Source organism: Entelurus aequoreus, linkage group LG17, assembly GCF_033978785.1.
Source record: "Entelurus aequoreus isolate RoL-2023_Sb linkage group LG17, RoL_Eaeq_v1.1, whole genome shotgun sequence".
Classification (NCBI taxonomy): Eukaryota; Metazoa; Chordata; class Actinopteri; order Syngnathiformes; family Syngnathidae; genus Entelurus; species Entelurus aequoreus.
Window position 1 is genome coordinate 49,790,068 of NC_084747.1, and position 22,409 is coordinate 49,812,476.

General features: G+C 36.4%; 1 protein-coding gene across 3 annotated transcripts in view; it reads right to left on the bottom strand.

The window, feature by feature from the left end:
* Nucleotides 1-22,325, bottom strand: part of slc1a3a (solute carrier family 1 member 3a) — a 59,477-nt gene extending 37,152 nt beyond the window's left edge. For 2 of the 3 annotated variants that reach the window (XM_062025850.1, XM_062025851.1), the window contains exons 1-3: nucleotides 22,133-22,325; nucleotides 21,618-21,821; nucleotides 11,874-12,011 (exon numbers count right to left, since the gene is read on the bottom strand). In XM_062025850.1, coding sequence (XP_061881834.1) covers nucleotides 11,874-12,011; nucleotides 21,618-21,801 — 322 coding nt within the window. In that variant the 5' untranslated portion in view covers nucleotides 21,802-21,821; nucleotides 22,133-22,325. The remainder of the gene's footprint in view (nucleotides 1-11,873; nucleotides 12,012-21,617; nucleotides 21,822-22,132) is intronic. The other variant, XM_062025849.1, reaches the window with a different exon arrangement.
* Between the last annotated feature and the right edge of the window lie 84 nt (nucleotides 22,326-22,409).

The following is a 22,409-nucleotide window of genomic DNA, read 5'->3' on the forward strand; positions in this document are numbered from 1 at the left end:
CTTATCTGTACCGTAAAGTTCACATTTGAATGACAATAAAAAGGAAGTCTAAGTCTAAGTCTAATCTAAGTCTATAATATACAAAAGTGCAAAAAATTTTTAAATAAAACTTAGGACATTAAAAAAAATGTACTCCCCTACTTAGTGTGTGAACGCTCGACCTCCATCAGAACAATGAACTATAAACGTGGATCTAAAAAAAAGAATTAAAAAAAAGTAACTCAATAAAATAGAAATACATAAACCAGGGGTCACCAACCTTTTTGAAACCAAGAGCTACTTCTTGGGTACTGATTAATGCGAAGGGCTACCAGTTTGATACACACTTAAATAAATTGCCAGAAATAGCCAATTTGCTCAATTTACCTTTAACTCTGTTATTATTAATAATTAATGATATTTACACTTAATTGAACGGTTTAAAAGAGGAGAAAACCCGAAAAAAATGACAATTAAATTTTGAAACATAGTTTATCTTCCATTTCGACTCTTTAAAATTCAAAATTCAACCGAAAAAAAGAAGAGAAAAACTTAAAAAAAGAATTTATGGAACATCATTAGTAATTTTTCCTGATTAAGATTAATTTTAGAATTTTGATGACATGTTTTAAATAGGTTAAAATCCAATCTACACTTTGTTAGAATATATAACAAATTGGACCAAGCTATATTTCTAACAAAGACAGATCATTATTTCTTCTAGATTTTCCAGAACAAAAATTTTAAAATAAATTCAAAAGACTTCCAAATAAGATTTAAATTTGATTCTACAGATTTTCTAGATTTGCCAGAATAATTTTTTTGAATTTTAATCATAATAGGTTTGAAGAAATATTTCACAAATATTCTTCGTCGACAAAACAGAAGCTAAAATGAAGAATTAAATTTAAAAATGTATTTATTATTCTTTACAATAAAAAAAAAATTTTTTTACTTGAACATTGATCTAAATTGTCAGGAAAGAAGAGGAAGGAATTTAAAAGGTAAAAAGGTATGTGTTTAAAAATCCTAAAATAATTTTTAAGGTTGTATTTTTTCTCTAAAATTGTCTTTCTGAAAGTTATAAGAAGCAAAGTAAAAGAATTAATGAATTCATTTAAACAAGTGAAGACCAAGTCTTTAAAATATTTTCTTGGATTTTCAAATTCTATTTGAGTTTTGTCTCTCTTAGAATTAAAAATGTCGGGCAAAGCGAGACCAGCTTGCTAGTAAATAAATACAATTTAAAAAATAGAGGCAGCTCACTGGTAAGTGCTGCTATTTGAGCTATTTTTAGAACAGGCCGGCGGGCTCCTCATCTGGTCCTTACGGGCTACCTGGTGCCCGCAGGCACCGCGTTGGTGACCCCTGACATAAACAATAAATAAATAAATAAATACACAAATAATTTTAAAAACGTACATATTTTATCCCAGCTCCCAGTCAGGTGACATTGTTTCTGCGTGTGGATAAAAACAGCTCCCAAACTGCGAGTCGGTTCTCATCGCTCACTTAAAAGAACTGTTCAAATGACTTACTTCGTTCGCCAACGTCACATCTCTAAATGCTGGTAATGTAGCGAGAAAGATTGGTGTCGTTTTATAGAACTAAACAAATAATGGATTTAAAAAATGGAAAAAAATTTGCAAACCAAAAAAATTATTTATATTAAAAACAAGTATTTTTAAACAAAAACAAGTTTGGGTTGCAAATCCTTTTTTGGTTACAAATTATTTTATTTGGTTATGACTCAATTTCATTCTTTTGGCTAGGGTCTTCTCTGAACAATATGTTTGAAGACTTTATTTTTGATATATTTTTTGTCTATTTCTAAATTTTTGTCATGTCTTTTGATCATGATTTTGTTTGGCTATGTTCTGTTGGTTTTTGGACACTTTTAGTTCCTGTTTTTTCACTCCCTTGTTTTGTTTTCATGACAACTCTTTGGTTTCCCCTGTCATGCATTTGGACTCACGTACCTGACTCATTTGGACACACGCACCTGTTGTAATCAAGACACTATTATTTAAGCCTGTAGTTGCCAGGTAGTCGGCCTGGCGACATTACCCCTGTTATTCCTATGATTACACATTCCATGCCATAGTTCCATGCCATAGTTCCATGCCTTGCCAAGTGAGTTTGTCTATTTTCATGTCACAGTAAGTGTTTACATTTTTATGTCCATAGTTCTGCCTTTGTGCTAGTTTTTGTTTTCTTAGCCAAGTTTGTTCTCCGCCTTGTGCGCGCTTTTTGTTTGTACCTTTTTATAGTAATAGGTTAAACATGTATTTACCTGCAAGCCTTGTCCGGTCCAGTCGCTTTGCACCACGGGAAAACAATTCACGCAGTAATTTGCGTCACCATGGTCCAAGTCTTGACAATTTTTTATTTTTATTTTTTTTTGGTTGCAAATCAATGATTTTGTTTACAAACCTTTGTTCTGGTTGCAAATCCAATGTTTGCTTAGTTGTATAAAAACACTCTAAAAAATGGTTTGGAGCAAAAAAACAACAACTTTTGTTTGTTTGAATTTTTTTATTTTTTATATCGATTTTCTTAATATTGATCTTTTTTTGGTTGCAAACAAGAGATGTCCGATAATATCGGTCTGACGATATAAATGTGTGAAAATGTAATATCGGAAATTATCGGTATCAGTTTTTTTTATCAGTATCGTTTTTTTTTTTTTTTTGTTTGTTTTTTTTTTTTTTTTTTTTATTAAATCCACATAAAAAACACAAGATACACTTACAATTAGTGCACCAACCCAAAAAAACTCCCTCCCCCATTTACACTCATTCACACTCATTCACACAAAAGGGTTGTTTCTTTCTGTTATTAATATTCTGGTTCCTACATTATATATCAATACATATCAATACAGTCTGCAAGGGATACAGTCCGTAAGCACACACGATTGTGCGTGCTGCTGGTCCACTAATAATACTAACCTTTAACAGTTAATTTTACAAATTTTCATTAATTACTAGTTTCTATGTAACTGTTTTTATATTGTTTTACTTTCTTTTTTATTCAAGAAAATGTTTTTAATTTATTTATCTTATTTTATTTGATTCATATTTTTAAAAAGTACCTTATCTTCACCATACCTGGTTGTCCAAATTAGGCATAATAATGTGTTAATTGCACGACTGTATATATCGGTTGATATTGGTATCGGTTGATATCGGTATCGGTAATTAAAGAGTTGGACAATATCGGCATATCGGATATCGGCAAAAAGCCATTATCGGACATCCCTATTGCAAACCCGTTATTTGTGTGGTTGTTTACACATACAAAAACATTAGTTTGAACCAAGAAAAAAAATGTTAGCAACCAAAACCTTTATTTGTTTGAAAATATATTTTTATTTAAAAAAAAAATTGTTGCATATCTCTTTTTGTGTGTGTTTGGTTGGATAAAAGTGAACACGTTTCACTCCATAGTAATGCCCTTCATTTTGATGCTGCCAAAGCGGAGGAGTTAATTATTGCCCTCGACACTGCAACTTCAAAAAGGATCCAGCTGCTTAGGTTCCCTTGGTACAAATGTGCGGCACAGCTGGACAAATTTGATCAGTCCTTGCTTTTTTATGAGCACATCAAAAGTATAACACACAAAAGAACCCACACAGTCATCGAGAGAACAGGGAAACTCCACACATAACGACCCCTAACCCAGGAATCGAACCCAGGATTTTCTCACTGTGAGGCACAAACGCTAACAAACTGCCCTTTCACCAATACTAGTAACTGCAAAATACCTGTTTCCAAGGCATGTGAGCGGTACATAAGGATTTTAACTTGAAAGCGTTTGTACAACCTTTCACTGGACAACTCACAAAATGGTCTTCCACAACATGTTCCTTCAAGTGAGCTATTAAAAATGAGCCTTAAATGCCCCCCGTTTCTGTTAAATAGTTGTTTGCAACCAGTTCCAACACACTAAAACATACAGCGTGGTTCATTTCGATGCAGTTTGTAATGAAGCACAATATTATAACCCCTCAACGTCTGAAACGACTCGCCAAAAAAATACAAAAAAACATGTTGTTAGCCTAATGGTAACTAGGCTAATGCTTTAACACAGACCCCCCAAAAAATCAAGGTATGCTGTTAATTTAAAGGTACAATTTGAAAAATCTTAAATTCAGACAGAATAATAACATATATTTTAATATTTGCATGTGTGTGACATTACAGTATTTGCAAAAGCATTGTGCTTTTTTTTTTTTACATTTTCACAGTAAAGTTGTGTGTTTTGTACGTGTTATAACTAGAGATGCCGATACATGCTTTAAAATGTGATATCGGAAATTATCGGTATCGTTTTTTTAAATTATCGGTATCGTTTTTTTTTTGTTTTTTTTTTAATTATTAAATCAACATAAAAAACACAAGATACACTTTAATTAGTGCACCAACCCAAAAAACCTCCCTTCCCCATTTACACTCATTCACACAAAAGGGTTGTTTCTTTCTGTTATTAATATTCTGGTTCCTACATTATATATCAATATATATCAATACTGTCTGCAAGGGATACAGTCCGTAAGCACACATGATTGTGCGTGCTGCTGGTCCACTAATAGTACTAACTTTTAACAGTTAATTTTACTCATTTTCATTAATTACTAGTTTCTATGTAACTGTTTTTATATGGTTTTACTTTCTTTTTTATTCAAGAAAATGTTTTTAATTTAGTTATCTTATTTTATTTTATTTCTAAAAAAAGGACCTTATCTTCACCATACCTGGATGTCCAAATTAGGCATAATAATGTGTTACTTCCACGACTGTATATATCGGTATCGGTTGATATCGGTATCGGTAATTAAAGAGTTGGACAATATCGGAATATCGGATATCGGCAAAAAGCCATTATCGGACATCCCTAGTTATAACCATAGTAATTTAGGTTATCTACTGTTTCCTGGTTTGCAGAAATCCACTGCATTTGATACTGTGATAAACTCTTTTTAATTTTACAGTGTTTTACTGATGATTTAATGATTGCTTGCCATAGTTTTAACAGTAATTTTTCACAGTGTACTTGCTGTGCCTCCTACAAAATTAAAAAAACAAACGACAGAGCCTTTGAGTCAGTTTGCTCATAAATGGTGGAATGCACTCCCATATGAACTGATAGCTGCCTTTGGTGGACAATTTTAAAAAGTTAAAAACATTAACAGTTTGTTTAAGCGTATCAGTTATATTCCATTAATATTATTATCATTATACATATATATTTCCAATGTTTTCTGTTGTTTCATCGTGCTACAGTGCATCCGGAAAGTATTCACAGCGCTCACATTTTCCACATTTTGTTACGTTACAGCCTTATTCCAAAATTGAATACATTTGTTTCTGTCTTCAAAATTCTACATACAATACCCATAATGACAACGTGAAAAGGGGTTTTACTTTTTTTTTTGCAATTTTATAAAAAAAATAGAGATTTCCGATAATATCGGACATTTTAAAGCATTATTAATGCTTTAAAATGTAATATCGGAAATTATCAGTATCGGTTTCAAAAAGTAAAATGAATGACTTTTTAAAACGCCGCTGTAAGGAGTGGTACATATCCGGTAAAACACGGACGTAGTATACTCTGGACTGAAGCTGTGTGCCTTCATTGTTTTTGTAGCTGTTGTTTTGAGGCATGTTTAAAAAAATTAAAAAATAATGCACTTTGTGAAAGTCAGAGTATAGTATTTCCCATAGTTATAGTGGGTATCAGGATAATCTCAGGGAGAGCATGTCCCAAATTCCAAGCTGTTTTGAGGCATGTTAAAAAAAATAATGCACTTTGTGACTTCAATAACAAATATGGCAGTGCCATGTTGGCACTTTTTTCCATAACTGGAGTTGAACTTGTTTTTGATTGATTGATTGCAACTTTTATTAGTAGATTGCACAGTACAGTACATATTCCGTACAATTGACCACTAAATGGTAACACCGTGATAAGTTTTTCAACTTGTTTAAGTCAGGGTCCACGTTAATCAATTTGTGGTAAAGTTACATTGTTTAATGCAGTGGTCTCCAACCTTTTTGTAGCTGCGGACCGGTCAACGCTTGAAAATTTGTCCCACGGACCGGGGGGGAGTTTTTTTTTTGTTTGTTTGTTTGTTTGTTTTTATAAAGAAATACATTCATGTGTGCTTACGGACTGTATCCCTGCAGACTGCATTGATTTATATTGATATACACTACCGTTCAAAAGTTTGGGGTCACCCAAACAATTTTGTGGAATAGCCTTCATTTCTAAGAACAAGAATAGACTGTCGAGTTTCAGATGAAAGTTCTCTTTTTCTGGCCATTTTGAGCGTTTCATTGACCCCACAAAGGTGATGCTCCAGAAACTCAATCTGCTCAAAGGAAGGTCAGTTTTGTAGCTTCTGTAACGAGCTAAACTGTTTTCAGATGTGTGAACATGATTGCACAAGGGTTTTCTAATCATCAATTAGCCTTCTGAGCCAATGAGCAAACACATAGTACCATTAGAACACTGGAGTGATAGTTGCTGGAAATGGGCCTCTATACACCTATGTAGATATTGTACCAAAAACCAGACATTTGCAGCTAGAATAGTCATTTACCACATTAGCAATGTATAGAGTGTATTTCTTTAAAGTTAAGACTATTTTAAAGTTATCTTCATTGAAAAGTACAGTGCTTTTCCTTCAAAAATAAGGACATTTCAATGTGACCCCAAACTTTTGAACGGTAGTGTATAATGTATTTATTGTGTTTTTTATGTTGATTTAATTAAAAAAAAAATAAAAAAATTCTTGTGCGGCCCGGTACCAATCGGTCCGGTGGTTGGGGACCACTGGTTTAATGCATCCAGCGGGGCATCACAACAAAATTAGGCATAATAATGTGTTAATTCCACAACTGTATATATCGGTATCGGTTGATATCGGAATCGGTAATTAAGAGTTGGACAATATCGGAATATCGGATATCGGCAAAAAAGCCATCATCAGACATCTCTATAAAAAAAAAAACTAAAAAAAAACTACATACATAAGTATTCACAGACTTTGCGCAATACTTTGTTGATGCACCTTTGGCAGCAATTACAGCCTCAAAACTTTTTGAATACATTTTTCTTCGGGCAGTTTCCTTTTTTCTGCTCATTCCTCTTTGCAGCACCTCTCAAGCTCCACCAGGTTGGATGGGAAGCTATGGTTTTCGTCCAGGATGTCTCTGTACAATGCTGCATTCATCCTAGTCAAGTCAGGGAGGTGACCAAGAACCCAATGCTCACCCTGTCAGAGCTACAGCATTCCTCTGTGGAGAGAGGAGAACCTTCCAGAAGGACAACCGTCTCTGCAGCAATCCACCAATTAGACCTGTATGGTAATGATACCCCACGGAAGCCATTCTTTCGTAAAAAGCATTTGGCAGCCTGCCTGCGGTTTGCCAAAATGCAGACACTCAGACCATAAGAAACTCAATTCTCTGATCTGATGAGACAAAGAATGAACTCTATGGCGTGAATGCCGGGTATCATGTTTGGAGGAAACCCGGCACGGCTCATCACCGGGCCAATACCATCCCTCCAGTGAAGCATGGTGGTGGCAGCATCATGCTGTGGGGGTGGTTTTCGGCAGCAGGAACTGGGAGAGTAGTCGGGATTGAGGGAAATATGAATGCAGGAATGTACAGAAACATCCTGGATGAAAACCAATGCTTCTCATCCCCCCTGATGGAGTTTGAGAGATGCTGCAAAGAGAAATGGGCAAAACTGCCTAAAGATAGGTGTGCCAAGCTTGTGGCATTGTACTCAAAAAGACTTGAAGCTGTAATTGGTGCCAACAATGCGTCAACAGAGTGTTGAGAAAAGGCTGTGAATACTTACGTATATGTGATTTTTTTTACAAACCCCATTTCCATATGAGTTGGGAAATTGTGTTAGATGTAAATATAAACGGAATACAATGATTTGCAAATCATTTTCAACCCATATTCAGTTGAATATGCTACAAAGACAACATATTTGATGTTCAAACTGATAAACTTTTTTTTTTTGCAAATAATCATTAACTTTAGAATTTGATGCCAGCAACACGTGACAAAGAAGTTGGGAAAGGTGGCAATAAATACTGATAAAAATGAGGAATGCTCATCAAACGGGTTTTGGAACAACATGTGCTGCCATCTAAGCGCCGTCTTTTTCATGGACGCCCCTGCTTATTTCAGCAAGACAATGCCAAGCCACATTCAGCACGTGTTACAACAGCGTGGCTTCGTAAAAAAAAGAGTGCGGGTACTTTCCTGGCCCGCCCGCAGTCCAGACCTGTCTCCCATCGAAAATGTGTGGCACTTTACGAAGCGTAAAATACGACAGCGGACTGTTGAACGACTGAAGCTCTACATAAAACAAGAATGGGAAAGAATTCCACTTTCAAAGCTTCAACAATTAGTTTCCTCAGTTCCCAATCGTTTATTGAGTGTTGTTAAAAGAAAAGGCCATGTAACACAGTGGTGAACATGCCCTTTCCCAACTACTTTGGCACGTGTTGCAGCCATGAAATTCTAAGTTAATTATTATTTGCAAAAAAGAAAGAACGTTTATGAGTTTGAACATCAAATATCTTGTCTTTGTGGTGCATTCAATTGAATATGGGTTGAAAAGGATTTGCAAATCATTGTATTCCGTTTATATTTACATCTAACACCATTTCCCAACTCATATGGAAACGGGGTTTGTACATCCAAAATGCTGCTGCTCGAGTCCTGACTAGAACCAGGAAATATACGACCACATTAGTCCAGTGCTTAAGACTCTGTACTAGCTTCCTGTTGCCCAGAGAATAGACTTTAAAACAGCTCTCCTCGTGTACAAGTCTTTCCATGGTCTTGTGCCAAAGTACATCTCTGACATGTTGGAGACATGCGAACCATCTCGGGCTCTGAGAAGCTCAGGGAGTGGTCTCCTGCTGGTGCCCAGAGTCAGGACCAAACATGGTGGGACTGTGTTTAAGTTCAATGCTGCTAAAATGTGGAATAGTACTACTAAAGATGTGAGACAGGCTTCAACGTTGGCAATGTTCAAATCCAGGCCAAAAACACTTTTATTTACCTTATTTTTCGGACTATAAGTCGCAGTTTTTGCGACTTATACTCAGGAGCGACTTATGTGTGAAATTATTAACACATTACCGTAAAATATCAAATAATATTATTTAGCTCATCCACGTAAGAGACTAGACGTATAAGATTTCATGGGATTTAGCGATTAGGAGTGACAGATTGTTTGGTAAACGTATAGCATGTTCTATATGTTATAGTTATTTGAATGACTCTTACCATAATATGTTACGTTAACATACCAGGCATGTTCTCAGTTGGTTATTTATGCCTCATATAACGTACACTTATTCAGCCTGTTGTTCACTATTCTTTATTTATTTTAAATTGCCTTTCTCTATTCTTGGTGTTGGGTTTTACCAAATACATTTCCCCCAAAAATGCGACTTATACTCCAGTGCGACTTATATATGTTTTTTCCTTCTTTATTATGCATTTTCGGCCGGTGCGACTTATACTCCGGAGCGACTTATACTCCGAAAAATATGGTAATTGTACATATGACAACTGAAAATATTTTATCAACACTCTTTGATTTTTTTTTTAAATTATAATACTTTTTATGGTGATTATATTTAATGTTTTGATTTTGAATTATGATTAATTTATTTTTGGTTTTGCCTCTTTGTGATTTTTTTGTACAGCACTATGAATTGCCTTGTGTACAAATTGTGCTCTATAAATAAACTTGCCTTGCCTTGTGATATCGCAAGAGGATGCAATATATATTGCAATATAGATTTTAGGTTATATCGCCCATCCCTATACCTACTGTACGATACATTTTGGCCGTCTACACCAGTGTTTTTCAACCTTTTTTGAGCCGAGGCAGATTTTTTGCACACCACCAGCAGAAATCATTAAAAAACGAAACTCAGTAGACAGTAAAAAGTCGTTGTCGCAATTGTTGGATATGACTTTAAACCATAACCAACCATGCATCAGTATAGCTCTTGTCTCAAAGTAGGTGTACTGTCACCACCTGTCACATCACGCCGTGACTTATTTGAAGTTTTTTGCTGTTTTCCCGTGTTTAGTGTTTTAGTTCTTGTCTTGCACTCCTATTTTGGTGGCTTTTTCTCTATTTTTGGTATTTTCCTGGAGCAGTTTCATGTCTTCCTTTGAGCGATATTCCCCGCATTTACTTTGTTTTCGCAATCAAGACTAATTCAGTTGTTTTTATCCTTCTTTGTGGGGACATTGTCGATTGTCATGTCATGTTCGGATGTACATTGTGGACGCCGTCTTTGCTCCACAGTAAGTCTTTGCTGTCGTCCAGCATTCTGTTTTTGTTTACTTAGTAGCCAGTTCAGGGTAGGGGGGTAGGATATGGACAGCAAGTAGTGGACATAGAGAGAGAGCGAGAGAGAGAGAGAGAGAGAGAGGAGAGAGAGAGAGAGAGAGATCAGAAGGCATAAGAAAAAGTATCTGCATTTTATTTTTTATTGTTTACATTTGATTATTAGCAATCCGTGGAGGGTGTTAGTTTAGGGTTGTAGCTGCCTGGAGGTGAACTTTTATTGCGGTTTTGAAGGAGGATAGAGATGCCCTTTCTTTTATTCCTGTTGGGAGAGCATTCCACATTGATGTGGCATAGAAAGACAATGAGTTAAGACCTTTGTTAGTTCGGAATCTGGGTTTAACGTGGTTAGTGGAGCTGCCCCTGGTGTTGTGGTTGTGTCGGTCATTTACGTTAAGGAAGTAGTTTGACATGTACTTCGGTATCAGGGAGGTGTAGCGGATTTTATAGACTAGGCTCAGTGCAAGTTGTTTAACTCTGTCCTCCACCTTGAGCCAGCCCACTTTAGAGAAGTGGGTAGGAGTGAGGTGGGATCTGGGGTGGAGGTCTAGAAGTAACCTGACTAGCTTGTTCTGAGATGTTTGGGGTTTAGATTTGAGGGTTTTGGAGGTGCTAGGGTACCAGGAGGTGTATGCGTAATCGAAAAAGGGTTGAACGAGAGTTCCCGCCAGAATCCTCAAGGTGCTTTTGTTGACCAGAGAGGAGATTCTGTAGAGAAATCTCGCTCGTTGGTTAACCTTTCTGATTACCTTGGTTGCCATTTTATCACAGGAAAGGTTAGGTAAGGTTAGCCTCTAGAATGGAACCTAGGTAGGTGACCTCATCTTTCCTGGTGATAACAATGTCACCCACTTTTATGGTGAAGTCATTGACTTTCTTAAGGTTGATGTGGGACCCAAACAGGATGGATTCTGTTTTACCCAAGTGTATGGATAGCTTGTTGTCAGCGAGCCAGGTGCAAGTTCTACAGAGCTCAGCACTGAGGATTTTCTCCCCCTGTGACTTGTCCTTGCCGGATACCAGCAGGGCAGAGTCATCCGCAAACAAAAACAATTCACAGTCGCATGCCGATGACATGTCGTTTATGTATATTAGGAACAGTAAAGGTCCCAATATACTGCCTTGGGGGACTCCACAGCTCACAGAGGGGGGGGGGGGGACACAGTGCCGTTTACCTCTACCACCTGCTCCCTCCCCTCCAAGTAAGATTGCATCCAGCTCCATGAGGTTTTGTTAAATCCGACCTTCTGAAGGTCCAGCATGACCATGCCGCAGTATTTGCCCGCGTCCACCTCATGTTTGATGTGGTCGGTCAGATAGAGAAGGCATGTGTCAGTGGAGTGGTTAGTTCTGAAGCCGGAAAAGTGGTTGAAAAACACTGGTCTAGACTACCAACAGGTTCTTATAAATAGGGCCACATTTTCGTAAAGACATGCATACATGTGTGCAGTGTAGGACATTTGCGAACAAGAGTGTGTAACACTCACCCGTGATGAGACTGGACACCAGCAGGGGCAGCACCAGCATCTGAAGCATCCTCATCAGCAGTTCTCCAGGGAAAGAGAAGAACTTGATGTCACGATAAGACATCTTGTACGGCCGTAAGGCAAAACCCAGTATTATACCTGCAGGGGTTCAAATATGAATACAAAAATTAAAGTCAATATTTGTTGTTCTTTTTTAATATTTATGTTGTGTCAATAGCCTATGTGAAAGTCTATGTATTAAGTATAATCAATGACGTAATGAAGATCATGAACTGTTTATTCTGCTCTAACGTGTTTTATTGTAGTTTGCATGTTGATTAAATTAGAGCAGGGGTGTCAAACGTACGGCCCGCGAACAGGTTTTATCCGGCCCGCGGGATGAGTTTGCTAATGAGCCGAAATTTTTGAGTGAAAGAAACTGCTGTTCTAAATGTGTCCACTGGATGTCGCAATAGCAATACTTTGTATCTTTGTAGATGATGCTACATATGTAAAATAAATAAATAAAATAAACCACATGTTAGTGCACCAGTCTAGGAAAATTATCAAACTACATAAATAACGTCCTGTAATTTCATTTTGATGTTGTTTTTTTTATCTTGATAGATTGAAAATGAACACCAAAGTGTGTTGACTGATGAACATTATCACATCATTTATTCAGAAAGTATAAATAACGACACATAAAGATAGAATACTATTCACCGCAATATGTAAGTGGGGAAAAAACAACATTATGATTTGTACATTTTCAGAATGTGCTTGTCTTATTTTTAAACAAAGAAAACAAGCTGAAGTTGTCTTTATTTCTAAGTTATAGTGTCGTGATTTTTACCAGTCCGGCCCACTTGGGAGTAGATTTTTCTCCATGTGGCCCCCGATCTAAAATGAATTAGAGAGTTTGTATATTTTATGACAGCTTAATTAGTTGACGAGTTAGTAGATATGCTTCTCAGTTTTCTTGTTATGTTTTGATTGCCTGTAACTGGGTAGTTTGCTCGGTGTTATGCAGTTAAAAAGTTGACTCGCCAATTTTTAGCCTGGTTCATTTTCTCGTTAGTTTGCAAGATTGTTTATATTTGATTGCAGTTGATGCAGTGATTGCATTGGGCGGTATAGCTCGGTTGGTAGAGCGGCCGTGCCAGCAACTTGAGGGTTCCAGGTTCGATCCCCGCTTCCGCCATCCTAGTCACTGCCGTTGTGTCTTTGGGCAAGACACTTTACCCACCTGCTCCCAGTACCACCCACCCTGGTTTAAATGTAACTTAGATATTGGGTTTCACTATGTAAAAGCGCTTTGAGTCACTAGAGAAAAGCGCTACATAAATATAAATCACTTCACTTGCAGTTTGTTTATTTAGCTCGTGGTGTGGGCGGTGTTCGGGGGGGCGGGGTTTGGTGGTAGCGGGGGGTGTATATTGTAGCATCCCGGAAGAGTTAGGGCTGCAAGGGATTCTGGGTATTTGTTCTGTTGTGTTTATGTTGTGTTACGGTGCGGATGTTCTCCCGAAATGTGTTTGTCATTCTTGTTTGGTGTGGGTTCAAAGTGTGGCGCATATTTGTAACAGTGTTAAAGAATGTTTTTATACGGCCACCCTCAGTGTGACCTGTATGGCTGTTGACCAAGTATGCATTGCATTCACTTGTGTGTGTGAAAAGCCGTAGATATTATGTGACTGGGCCGGCACGCAAAGGCAGTGCCTTTAAGGTTTATTGGCGCTCTGTACTTCTCCCTACGTCCGTGTACCACTCCGTACACGGCGTTTAAAAAAGTCATACATTTTACTTTTTGAAACCGATACCGATAATTTCCGAGGTTACATTTTAAAGCATTTATCGGCCGATAATATCGGCAGTCCGTTATTATCGGACATCTCTAGTATTTTGTGTATGTATATTTTAACTGTGGGTCCCTGTCCATAAGCTGTGTGCTTCTAGGGATGACCTTTTTGCAGAACGCACTCTGATATTAACAAAATAAACAATAATGAAAATAAAATAAATAAAAAATAAATAAAGATTGCAAACAGCCCCTTTAATTACATTTACTTGGTTAGCTATAGTTAGTAGTTTGTCAGTTCACTCATTAGTTTGCAAGTGTATGCAAAAATGATGTCCACTAAACTTTGTCGTGGGGTGTCATATGAAATTGTCAGATGGACATATTTATTGTGAGGCCTTGGCGAAAGTCCCCCTCCCCTCCCGAGTGCCGGTCTAGTGTTTCATTCAAAGTGAACACACATGCTCTTCTTCTGATCCCCATCAGTAAACTCTGCTCTCATTGAAGCCTGAAGCCACAGAAAAGCTGCGTGACTCAATTTAGAAGTGGTGTAACTCTAGCAGATGTGCAGCACGTGGGTGGGCACCCATCACTTCCTGCCCCTGCAGGATGCAAAGGTCAGAGGTCAGACTTAGGGCGTCCGATGAGAGATCTATTCCATCCTCACTTGAGGAAGTTCCTATTTCTTTCTTTCTGGCTCCGTACAGGGATGACAACTGGTCTTCTGCGAGGTGTTCAGATTTCACTTAGGCAGCCATAACTCAACACAGATAGAATATCACTTTGTGTCGTCGTGGTACTTTCTCACTATTACATTTACAGCATGTTGTTTGTACTTTTTAAACAGTGGTTATATATTTTTTCGATACTATTTAGGTTTTTTACTTTTTGTTTCATATTCTTCGGGCCAATATAACATTTGTGAAATGAGTCTATTCTATATTATAACTAGAGATGTCCGATAATATCGGCCTGCCCATATTATCGGCCGATAAATGCGTTAAAATGTAGTATCGGAAATTATTGGTATCGTTTTTTTTATTATCGGTATCGTTTTTTGTTTTTTTTTGTTGTTTTTTTTGTTTTTTTTATTAAATCAACATAAAAAACACAAGATACACTTACAATTAGTGCACCAACCCAAAAAACCTCCCTCCCCCATTTACACTCATTCACAAAAAAGGGTTGTTTCTTTCTGTTATTAATATTCTGGTTCGTACATTGTATATCAATATATATCAATACAGTCTGCAAGGGATACAGTCCGTAAGCACACATGATTGTGCGTGCTGCTGGTCCACTAATAGTACTGACCTTTAACAGTTAATTTGACTAATTTTCATTAATTACTAGTTTCAATGTAACTGTTTTTATATTGTTTTACTTTCTTCTTTATTCAAGAAAATGTTTTTAATTTATTTATCTTATTTTATTTTATAAAAATTTTTTAAAAGTACCTTATCTTCACCATACCTGGTCGTCCCAATTAGGCATAATAATGTGTTAATTTCACGACTGTATATATCGGTTGATATCGGTATCGGTAATTAAAGAGTTGGACAATATCGGAATATCGGATATCGGCAAAAAGCCATTATCGGACATCCCTAATTATAACCCAAAGCCGGGGTTCAGCAACCCGCGGCTCTTGAGCCGCATGTGGCTCTTTAGCGCCGCCCTACTGGCTCTCTGGAGCATTTTTAAAAAAGGATTGAAAATGGAAAAATATTTTTCTTGTTTTAGTATGTTTTTTGTTTGAGGACAAACATGACACAAACCTTCCCAATTGTTAGAAAGCCCACTTTTTAATATGTTTGTGTGCATGCTTCACTGATGACACTATTTGGTCAACATCGTTTTGTCCTACTGATATCGTCGGTTCTTGAACTCGCCATAGTGTGGACTGTGACGCAACAGTTTGTTTACATGTAAAATCTTCCACTCCTTTGTCTCATTTTGTCCACCAAATGTTCTATGCTGTGCGTGAATGCACAAAGGAGAGCTTTGTTGATGTCATTGACTTGTTGGAGTGCTAATCAGGCATATTTGGTCAGTGCATGACTGCAAGCTAATCAATGCTAACATGCTATTTAGGCTACCTGTATGTACGTATTGCATCATTCTGCCTCATTTGTAGGTATATTTGAGCTCATTTAATATCCTTTACTTTTAGCCTCTTTGTATATCATATAGTTTTGTATGTCTCATGACACATTATCTGTATATTATATTGGCTGCATTTCAGATAGTGTTTGTGTGCCATGTTGTTCCAGACCACAGCAAACATTAAACTGCAAAAAGTCAGTGTTCAAAAACAAGAAAAGAAAATACAAAAATTAGGGGCATTTTACTTGAACTAAGCAAAGTTATCTGCCAATAGAACAAGAAAATTTGGCTTGTCAAGATTTTCCAAAACAAGTAAAATTAGCTAACCTCAATGAACCCAAACATACCTTAAAATAAGTATGTTCTCACTAATAACAAGTGCACTTTTCTTGGTAGAATTTTTTTTTTGACCTTTTTGCTCAATATTTTGAAAAATATTCTTAAATAAGTAAATGCTAGTGCCATTATCTTGACATAATAATATGCGCTCGGCATCATGATTTTTGTTTTCATGCTTGAAGTAAGAAATTATTACTTTAAAAAAGTAGTTTTATACTTGTGAGTGTTGATGACACAGCTTTGCAACAGTTGATATTCTAGTTTCAAGCATGTTTTACTCAATATAGGTCATAACATCTCAGCAACAAGCTGTAATATCTTACTGAGATCATTTAGGACCAAAACCCTTAAAACAAGTAAAACACTCTAACATAAAATCTGCTTAGTGAGAAGAATTATCTTATCAGACAGAAAATAAGCAAATATCACCCTTATTTGAGATATTTAATATTATTTAGATTTCAGTTTTTGCAGTGTACCTACCTTGCCATAGATTGTAATAAATCCATTAAGAGAAAACAGCCTGCCGTTTCCTTTAACTTGGACACACACATCTATACCTTTGGCCATTAAAAGCCAGTAATTTCCAGGAGTTATCTCACCTTCTAAGTAGCCTCTGATTTACTAATGGCTTCTTATGTTGTAAAAATGTGTAGAGTAAATATTACATTTCAACATTTCTGTCAACGAAGATTTGCTTCAGCCAGCGACACATAGTAATTTTGATAGTAGGCTATTACAGCTAATATAGACACTTACATAATTTGTCTTCATTATAAGATTTATATACGGCTTTTCATTTTTTGCGGCTCCAGACAGATTAGTTTTTTGTATTTTTGGTCCAATATGGCTCTTTCAACGTTTTGGGTTGCCGACCCCTGCCCCAGACACTAGTCTATATATTTGGCCTTTTCACTTTTCTTAGTGCATGTTGTGATTATGATACATAATTAGGTTCATTATAATGATATACCGTATTTTTCGGAGTATAAGTCGTTCCGGAGTACAAGTCGCACCGGCCGAAAATGCATATAAAGAAGGAAAAAAACATTTATAAGTCGCACTGGAGTATAAGTCGCATTTTTGGGGGAAATTTATTTGATAAAACCCAACACCAAGAATAGACATTTGAAAGGCAATTTAAAATAAATAAAGAATAGTGAACAACAGGCTGAATAAGTGTACGTTATATGAGGCATAAATAACCAACTGAGAACGTGCCTGGTATGTTAACGTAACATATTATGGTAAGAGTCATTCAAATAACTATAACATATAGAACATCAAACAATCTGTCACTCCTAATCGCTAAATCCCATGAAATCTTATACGTCTAGTCTCTTACGTGAATGAGCTAAATAATATTATTTGATATTTTACGGTAATGTGTTAATAATTTCACACATAAGTCGCTCCTGAGTATAAGGCGCACCCCCGGCCAAACTATGAAAAAAACTGCGACTTATAGTCCGAAAAATACGGTGGTAAGAATAGGTTAAGCTTTGTCAGTGTGCCATGTGTTACCCAGTTTCCCATAGGGCAACAACATTAATATATGTTTGATGAAACGTGATTATACGCATGAGTGTATGTATGTATATGTACTTGTATATGTACAGTATGTGTATATGTATGTTTGTACAGTGAATGTATATGTGCATGTATGTTTATATGTATGTTTGTACAGTGAATGTATATGTACAGTATGTGTATATGTATGTTTGTACAGTGAATGTATATGTACAGTATGTGTATATGTATGTTTGTACAGTGAATGTATTTGTACAGTATGTGTATATGTATGTTTGTACAGTGAATGTATATGTGCAGTATGTGTATATGTATGTTTGTACAGTGAATGTATATGTGCAGTATGTGTATATGTATGTTTGTATAGTGAATGTATATGTGCATGTATGTGTATATGTATGTTTGTACAGTGAATGTATATGTACAGTATGTGTATATGTATGTTTGTACAGTGAATGTATTTGTACAGTATGTGTATATGTATGTTTGTACAGTGAATGTATTTGAGCAGTATGTGTATATGTATGTTTGTACAGTGGATGTATATTTACATGTATGTGTATATGTATGTTTGTACAGTGAATGTATATGTGCAGTATGTGTATATGTATGTTTGTACAGTGAATGTATATTTACATGTATGTGTATATATATATATATATATATATATATATATATATATATATATATATATATATATATATATATATATATATATATATATATATATATATATATATATATATATATGTTTGTACAGTGAATGTATATGTGCAGTATGTATATATGTATGTTTGTACAGTGAATGTATATGTACAGTATGTATATAGGTATGTTTGTACAGTGAATTTATATGTACAGTATGTGTATATGTATGTTTGTACAGTGAATGTATATGTGCAGTATGTATATATGTATGTTTGTACAGTGAATGTATATGTACAGTATGTATATATGTATGTTTGTACAGTGAATGTATATGTACAGTATGTATAAATGTATGTTTGTACAGTGAATGTATATGTACAGTATGTATATATGTATGTTTGTACAGTGAATGTATAAGTACAGTATGTGTATATGTATGTTTGTACAGTGAATGTGCGTGTGGATTTACGAACTTTGAGTGTGTAGGTATGTACTGTATTTGTGTATGTATGTGGGAGCGTAGGTACCTATGTGCGCGAGCATGTATGTACCGTATTTTCCGCACTATAAGGCGCACCGGATTATAAGGCGCACCTTCAATGAATGGCCTATTTTAAAACTTTGTTCATATATAAGGCGCACCGCATTATAAGGCGCATAGAATAGACGCATAGAATAGACGCTACAGCAGAGGCTGGGGTTACGTTATGCATCCCGTAGTTGCGAGACCTGTTGTGGCTCAATGTTGGTCCATATATAAGGCGCACCTGATTATAAAGCGCACTGTCAGATTTTGATAAACGGGAGGTTTTTAGGTGCGCCTTATAGTGCGGAAAATACGGTATGTATGTGATAATTCTTTGTGATTAATCACAGAAGTTAATGCGATAAATTTGACAGCCCTAATTTTTTTGTATCTGTGTCGTTATTTTTTTAATATAAAGCTAAATCGTATGTCATTTCATAATATTCTTGGTTGTTCTACTGCCTTAGGTTACCAAACATAGTTCAATTTCAATCAAAACCCAAACAATTAGTAGTACCGTATTTTTGGACTATAAGTCGCAGTTTTTTTCATAGTTTGGCCGGGGGTGCAACTTATACTCAGGAGCGACTTATGTGTGAAATTATTAACACATTAGCGTAAAATATCAAATAATATTATTTAGCTCATTCACGTAAGAGACTAGACCAGGGGTCGGCAACCCGCGGCTCTAGAGCCGCATGCGGCTCTTTAGCGCCGCCCTAGTGGCTCTCTGGAGCTTTTTAAAAAATGTATGAAAAATGGAAAAAGATTAGGGGAACAAAATATTTTTTTTGTTTTAATATGGTTTTCTGTAGGAGGACAAACATGACACAAACCTCCCTAATTGTTATAAAGCACCCTGTTTTTATCAAACATGCTTCACTGATTCGAGTATTTGGCGAGAGGCGTATTGTCCTACTAATTTTGGCGGTCCTTGAACTCACCGTAGTTTGTTTACATGTATAACTTTCTCCGACTTTCTAGGACGTGTTTTATGCCACTTCTTTTTCTGTCTCATTTTGTCCACCAAACTTTTAAGGTTGTGCATGAAAGGTGAGTTTTGTTGAGGTTATTGACTTGTGTGGAGTGCTAATCAGACATGTTTGGTCACTGCATGACCACAAGCTAACCGATGCTAACATGCTATTTAGGCTAGCTATATGTACATATTGCATCATTATGCCTCATTAGTTGGTATATTTGAGGTCATTTAGTTTCCTTTAAGTCCTCTTAATTCAATTTATATCTCATGACACGTACACTATCTGTATGTAATATGGCTTTTAATTGTTTGCTGTTCCAGACAGATTTTTTTTTGTATTTTTGGTCCAATATGGCTCTTTCAACATTTTGAGTTGCTGACCCCTGGACTAGACGTATAAGATTTCATGGGATTTAGCGATTAGGAGTGACAGATTGTTTGGTAAACGTATAGCATGTTCTATATGTTATAGTTATTTGAATGACTCTTACCATAATATGTTACGTTAACATACCAGGCACGTTCTCAGTTGGTTATTTATGCCTCATATAACGTACACTTATTCAGCCTGTTGTTCACTATTCTTTATTTATTTTAAATTGCCTTTCAAATGTCTATTCTTGGTGTTGGGTTTTATCAAATAAATTTCCCCCAAAAAATGCGCCTTATACTCCAGTGCGACTTATATATGGTTTTTTATAGGGATGTCCGATAATGGCTTTTTGCCGATATCCGATATGCCGATATTGTCCAACTCTTTAATTACAGATACCGATATCAACCGATACCGATATCAACCGATATATACAGTCATGGAATTAACACATTATTATGCCTAATTTGGACAACCAGGTATGGTGAAGATAAGGTACTTTAAAAAAAAAATAATAATAATAAAATAAGATAAATAAATTAAAAACATTTTATTGAATAAAAAAGAAAGTAAAACAATATAAAAACAGATACATAGAAACTAGTAATTAATGAACATTTGTAAAATTAACTGTTAAAGGTTAGTACTATTAGTGGACCAGCAGCACGCACAATCATGTGTGCTTACGGACTGTATCCCTTGCAGACTGTATTGATATATATTGATATATAATGTAGGAACCAGAATATTAATAACGGAAAGAAACAACCCTGTTGTGTGAATGAGTGTAAATGGGGGAGGGAGGTTTTTTGGGTTGGTGCACTAATTGTAAGTGTATCTTGTGTTTTTTATGTTGATTTAATAAAAAAACAAACAAAAAAAAACGATACTGATAATAAAAAAAAACGATACAGATAATTTCCGATATTACATTTTAACGCATTTATCGGCCGATAATATCGGCAGACCGATATTATCGGCAGACCGATATTATCGGACATCTCTAGTTTTTTCCTTCTTTATTATGCATTTTCGGCCGGTGCGACTTATACACCGAAAAATACGGTAGTTCAATTTCAATCCAAACCCAAACAATTAGTAGTAGTTATAATTTGACCTAAATGATTGAATTTCAGAACATTTTGAACAAACAATTAAGAACCCAAGATCTGATCTCCATCGGTCCCTAGCACTCCAGGATGCAAGTATATTTTGGGGGGGTTTTTTTGTGCAAAATTTTTTACTTAAAACACAATCTTTACAGCTTTTAGACTTAGACAAACTTTAACGATCCACAATGGAAATGGTTCCACACAGTAGCTTTTGAAGTTGTATTTGTGTTATTTCTCAAAGGGAAATGTTCTGAATATGAACAAACTGGTTAAAGAGCCTTTTCGAAGAGATTGTGTTCTACAATTCTTGATTCCCTCAATATAAAAATGAGTAAACATCTCACTCACCGACGATAACCGCCGCGACGGTGAGTATGACAAAGGCGTTCCGTATGAAGAAGCCCTTCACGTCATTCCTGGTGATATTCTGCACTCTCTTCCTGGCCAACAGGGAGCGGGACTGCACACCGGCCTGGAACTGTCGGAGGCCCCGGCAGGCCCTCTGAGGGTCCTCCCCGTTGCTCTGCGTCATACCGGTGGCACTCTGCGAATCTGCAATGTTGAACACGGAGGAGCTTAGGTTGCACTCGACTGTGACGGGGGGGGGGAACTCATTCTCGTATGGCTTCTATGGAGTTGCATCATCCAAAGTAAGGGTCGGTCACACAAAAAGTCACAACTTTATTGACAAATTGCTCTTTAGTCAGCATTTAGCTTTCTGAATGGGGAGCACATGTCATACACGGAACAACCCTTGACACACTTCCTCAAACACACCACGACTTCTGTTCACACACACACACACACACACACACAAGTACTTACACACATCATAACAAAAAGGAAGATATTCCAAACTGTACCTTTTTTAGACTGGCGCAGGGCACTTCCTTTGGTGGTGTTGTGGGTTAAAGCCCTGTCAGTGTGTGCGTGAATGAGGACGGTGGCTGTCCAGAGGCTTGGTCTTTTGGTTGTGAGTGAGCAGAAATGAGGAGAGAGGAGAAAAGAGGGAGCGCTGCAGTGGTGGTGGTGGTGGTGGCTGCGATGAGTGCAATGAAAGAGCCAGTGAGAGAATGGAGGCGGTGCCACAGTTGGACAAGAAAAAAAAAAAAAAAAAAGGAACTCACAGTTGTTGCCTTG